The sequence below is a fragment of the Notamacropus eugenii genome, chromosome 5 (assembly GCF_028372415.1).
Source record: "Notamacropus eugenii isolate mMacEug1 chromosome 5, mMacEug1.pri_v2, whole genome shotgun sequence".
Lineage (NCBI taxonomy): Eukaryota > Metazoa > Chordata > Mammalia > Diprotodontia > Macropodidae > Notamacropus > Notamacropus eugenii.
Window position 1 is genome coordinate 233714023 of NC_092876.1, and position 6000 is coordinate 233720022.

The following is a 6000-nucleotide window of genomic DNA, read 5'->3' on the forward strand; positions in this document are numbered from 1 at the left end:
CTACTTTTCCAAAACTGTTTGATTTGGTGTTAAAATATAAATCAGACATTGCATTTTTGTTGCTTTAACAGCTATGTATTTATGGAACTAGAACTAGACTATATAAATTGGTTTTCTTAAATAATATTTTTTCTTTTTTTGTGCTCAAGATTTTTGTCCTCTAACAAACTGCTACTGTTTTTTATATTTTTGGCAGTGTAAATGCATGGGTCATGAACTGGAAGGGACCTCAGAAGTCATTTAATTTAGTGCCCTCAGTTTTTAGGTGAGGAAGCAGACTCAGGGATGTAATAACTTTCCAAGGTCACATGACTGTAAGGTCACCAAAAAATTATTACTTTTGAATAAATAAGTACAACATGAATAAAAACTTTTTTTTAAAAGTTTCTAATGAGAATACTTTTTCACATGATGGGAACTATGAATGAAGAAATTGATTTATTAAGTATTTTAAATACAAAATAAATGTGGTGGAGTTTCTTGTTTTTGGTGAAATTGGGAAGCTTAGATATGTCTTCCCTATGGAGTGTACTTATTATATAAACAAGACTTTGTGCCTGGATGATTTCATGGCATAAAATACTGTTGTATTGTCAGATAGTCACTTTGAATGGATAGAGTAAAATAAGGAGAAAAGGGAGCTTTTAGAATTGCAAACATTTTTACTTTCTAGAATGATATGTTCATTTATATGATGGTTTTGATTAATATTTAATTGTACTTAGGTAAAAAATCTTTTTATGATTTAAGAAACAAAATGACCAGATCCATATTTTCTTATTTGAGGCATGAGGTGTACAAGATTGGGGGATAGGTGGAAGTATGTATGTTTGCAAGCTTAAAGGAAAATAACCTAGGTTAATGGATAGATATACAATCTTCCATTCTACATTTAATGTAAGATTTTTTCTTCTTTATTTACAAATATTTTGTGTATTGCAAGTAGAAAAGTAATTCTGAGTTAACTAAAAGTAAAATATTAATAATACAAAAGCATAATTTTGTTTTTAACATTAAGCTTATTTGTATAACTTTTCTTTACTTGGATGTCCCACGGGCACAGCAAGCCCAGAAAAACCAAAATGGAACTCATTATCTTCTCCTTTGAAACTTTACTGTCCAGACTAGCTTATTTCTGTTTAAGGTATCACTATACTTGCATAAACCTAGGACTTTTCATTTAACCTTACTTCCTATGATCCAGTCATTTGCCTCTACAACATATAGTCCCTTCTCTCTAATCAACTGACTACCAGCATGGTTCAAGGTCCTGTCACTTTTCACCTGGAAAATGCAATACTCTTCTAATTGCTCTTCTAGCTTTCAGTCCCTCCCTCTTCAATCTTTCTGCAACCAGCTGTCAAAATAATCTTCCTAAAGCCCAAGTCTGACCTTGTCAGTCATCTGCCCAAGAATCTTCAATGACTCCCTATTGTCTTGAAGATAAGATACAAAACTCCTCAACTTGACATTTAGAGCCTTTTACAATCTGACTTCGGTGTATTTTTCCAAACTTATTTCATATTATAGTTAATTCTGCTGTAAGTTTTTTGGAAAATGTGAATTTGTTCCAGTATGATTGCTGTATTAGAGAATAGTTTGAGTATAACACAGATTTTGTTTTTGTAGTTTTATCCCATAGTTTCATCTGTGAGAAACAGGAAGAACAGGAAACCATAGCACTAACTCACAAGCTGCATCTCTTCCAATACTCAATTCACAAGCAAACTTCAGCTTTTTCAAGGCAAAGTGCCATTTATGGTACATCTCCTATGGTACTCCCCTTCCCTTCCCCCACTTTCCACATAACCTTGGGTCTCTAGAATTACAACCTCCTGAGGCTACCTTATTTCCTTAGCCCTTTCCTTTGCTAGCTGGTGGCCTTGGATGCTGCTATTTGTTGTAGTATTTAATCTGTAACATGTATAAAATTGTGTTACAGTTTTTGTTAGGTTCCTGGTTTTTAATGTGTTGCTTATGAAGTTTTTGAATGTTGTATCATAATCCTATCTTTTTCCATAAACGCTGTGGTTTTTATTGTTCAGTTTTATACAGAGATGCTTTTTGGGAATGTATGTGGCATATTATATCAGGACTGACCATACTTCATATATTCCATGTTACAGCTTAAACCAGCCGGCTTACTGTTCCTTGAATTCCTCCATCTTTCTCCATGCCCTTTGCATAGGCTACTTCCTAAGCCTCACTTTTACTTCAAAGCTCAACTCAGGTTTGCCTCTTATGGGAAGCCTTTTCTGCTCTCCTTTGTTGTTAGTGTTTTTGCCCTCCTCAACATTCTCTCTTGTTTAACCTGTCTGTTTACATGTTGTATCCTGCGCGCCCGTACACACACACACACACACACACACACACACACACACACACACACACGAGTGGCAGCAGCAGCATACTATGCACATAGTAAATATTTGTTGAATTTTTTCTTGAAGCTTAAGTCCTTTTTCCAATTATAGAAGTTAAAAACTCTGGCTACAACCTATTCCTGTATTCAAGCAACTTTCTTACATGATTTCTTATTTTTTTTTCTCTTAATGTCAGTATTGCCAAACGATTGAAATTTTCTATGGAAAAAACATTGATTGATTATTATGAGAACTTTTTCATCGTCAGTTTCTTATTCTCATCCCATCCCCAAACAAAAAAACACAAAAAATCTCACTAAACTTTATTTTTAAAGGGAAATTTTTGGGGGTGGGGGTTAGGATCAGAGAATAATTAAGGAGAGTTGCTATATGATGAGAAATACTATCTATTGACTTAAAAATTTACCAAAGAATATACGATATGAAGGAGTGTGATGGGAGACTTGAAACATGCTCTTGAATGTATTCTACTTTAAAAGAGGGTAGATGCTGTTTATTGGGTCTTGGCATCATTTGATAAAGCAAAAAGCTCAGAAGTAGACAACTGAAGACAGCAAAGACTGTTAACAGTGTAGAAACAAGCAACCTTGGCTATTATATTATTTTGATTTCTGCTTCTCAAAATTCTGAGCTTGGTCTAAAAACCAAGGGTCTTATAAAGGTCATTTAAACATCTAGTTAATCAGTATTATTAAGTGCCTTTTACATGGCTAAGTGCTGGGGATACAAAGAAAGGCAAAACAAACAAGTCCCTGTTCTCTAGGAGCTCAAGTTCTAATGGAGGAGACAATTTGCATACGACTATGTACAAACAAGATATATACAAGATAAATTGGAGATAATTGATAAGAGGGAAGGTGTTACCATTAAAGATTATCAGGAAAGTCTTCTTGTAGAAAGTCGATAGAAAGTGGTATTTTGTCTTGGCCCTGAAGGAAGTTAGAGAAGCCTAGGTAAGAATGAGAAGAATTCTAGGCATGGTTGATAGCCACTAAAAATGTCTGGATTCAGGAGGTAGGAATATTTTGTTTGTGAGGAACAGCAAGAGGCCATGTCACTGGATCCTATAGTATGTAGAATAAGGTGGAAGAAGACTGAAAAGGTAGGAAGTCAGGTTAGAAATAGATTTGAATACCAGATAATGTTATATTTAATTTTGGAAGTGATAGGGAACCAAGTGAGTGCTCAGTAGCAAGGATAAGACAAGGATTTAAAGTTGATGTTAAAATCTGATTGCAGTGTGGCATGGAGGTGACTCCTGAGTCCTTATGGACTAATATCTGTGCAGCATAAGCACTGGCAGATTCCACTGTTTAAGAGCCTTTTGACATATGGTGAGGTTGACCCTTAGAGTGCAAAGTACTGTGGCAAATTGGCCACAAGTTGATGAATTCTTTGCCCATAGTAATTCATGAATAAGTCACTCAGAGAAGATTGAGGATTGACTTTATAATGGGATCAAGGTTAAGGAAAGATCAATGCTCAATCCTAAAATTTCCTTACTATAATTTTTCACTCACAGTACTACCTACCTAGTATTTTATGTTTGTCTTTAACTGAGGGCCAACATCAAGTTCTCTTGGGCACTACTCCCAAGAATATTTGCAAGCTTCAAATCTTAAGTATATTTTTTTTAATTAACTATTAAGTTTAAATTTTAGGCTTCCTTAAAGGTTGCAATCTATATTTATCCCTGTTGCTGAGCCTATTGGCTCAGATCTAGAATTGCAAGGGTTCTCAGGAGCTATCTAGTCTATTCCTCCCAATTTTACAGGTATAACAACTGAGTAAATGTACTTGACTGAGGTCATGCATGTTGTAAGCATCAGAGGTGAAATTTGAACTGAGGTCCTCTTGACTCCAGATTCACTCTTTTCACTGGTACCACAGTTGTTTATTTTGTTTTTAACATTGGATTTTACTATTAAAGTTATACAGATTTAAGAAAATAAGCTATTGACTTATTTATCCTAACAATTTTATTTACTGCCTAGAAAAAGCAGAGAGATCTTGCCAAAATGAGAAGATGTCTCAGGCCTGAAGAGCTGACAAACCAGATGAACCAAATAGACATAAGCATGCAACATGAACAGTTGGAAGAAAGCTTCCAGCAACTTGTTTCAGACTACAGGAGGATAATAGAACGACTTGCCCAAGCATAAAGAATCAACCTTTCTGGACAGGAAATTAGAAGATTTCTATACATTGTTCTGGGAAACACCTGTAATGGCTTCTTAATTGAGAAATCTTATGTGACACTTGTACTTACATTAAAGGCTATCTTTTTTTTTTCTCTATTTGAAGATTTTCTTCTAGTTAGTTTGGGATTGTAGGTTCTAAGACATTGTTTGTATTCTAGGAGCACTCACTGCTAAATAAACCACAGGTATAGCTTATGAAATACCTATTACTGCCATTTCTTTTTTTCTTAAATAAGCATTCGAAATGCTAACTTGGAAATGTCAGGCTCTAGTAATAGAGCTACTTCCTTAAATGAAGGGATAAGGCAAAAATAAGGAGTATAGTACTCAGGACTAAATATCCTCAAACATTAATAACATAAATCATTAAGACCATATGGAACTAGAAAATCAGGTTTCTCTGTGCTTCTTTTCAATTGTCTTGCTCTGTATCCAAAAGAAATTTTTTCTTTTTTTGTGTTTTTTTAATTTAAAAAAATTTTTTTCTTTTATTTATTTATTTTTAATGTTTTACAATCACTACCATAAAACTTAGATTTTTATCCTCTCCACCTACCCCTCACCACCCCCCTCCCTCCCCAAGACAGTACACAATTCTATGTAGGATCTACATATACTTTCCTATTGAATATGTTTTCACTATAGTCATGCTATGTAGACGAACTAAAATAAATGGAAGAAATCATATAACAAATCAAAACATAATACACACACACAAGCATGATCTGCTATTTTCTGCGAATGAATTCCATAGTTCTTCTCTGAGTGTAGAAGGCATTTTGCCTTAGAAAGCCATTGGGAATTTTTTTTTTTTAAGTTCTTGCATTGCTATGAAGTTCCAAGTCTACCAGAAAAAACTCTCGCACACTGTGGTTGTTGCTATGCACAAAGTTCTCCTGGTTCTGCTCCTTTCGGTCAGCCTCAGATCATATAAGTCTTTCCAGAAATTTTTTTTTCTTGCTCAGCTGATTCTTTTTGAGATGTAGGGTTTTTAGATAGACTGATACTAAAAGCATAATAGTTTCTTCTATCCCAAAACTTTGGGGTTTGGGGAAGAAAATTTAAATGGCTCCATATTGGTGGATTAGAGAAAGTGAAGAACTTTTGTACACAATCTGAAGTTACCAGATGCCATTAGTGGCTACCCATTATGTGTGGAAGGAAAAGCCAAAGGAAAATAAGGCTGCCTGATGGAGTCCTAGTTTTTCCCTCACACTCCTACCACAGAGAGTATAGGTACAAAGAAGATTCCTAACTTTGTCTTATTTAACATAGGGGCGTTATTCTCATCTTGAGATTTTTGTTGTTGAAGTTTTGAAAAATGCACATCTTCCCCAAAAAACTTACTTGCCTTTAGGTAGACTCACTTGGAGTTAACAAGTACAGGAACAGTAAAACTGAATAAAGTCTTACTT

At 34.7% G+C, this 6000-nt stretch overlaps 1 protein-coding gene across 2 annotated transcripts in view; it reads left to right on the top strand.

The window, feature by feature from the left end:
- HAT1 (histone acetyltransferase 1) overlaps window positions 1–4785 on the top strand; it is a 77923-nt gene extending 73138 nt beyond the window's left edge. For both annotated transcript variants that reach the window (XM_072612310.1, XM_072612311.1), the window contains exon 11: window positions 4379–4785. In XM_072612310.1, the coding sequence (XP_072468411.1) occupies window positions 4379–4546 (168 nt within the window). In that variant the 3' untranslated portion in view covers window positions 4547–4785. The remainder of the gene's footprint in view (window positions 1–4378) is intronic.
- Window positions 4786–6000: the final 1215 nt, after the last annotated feature.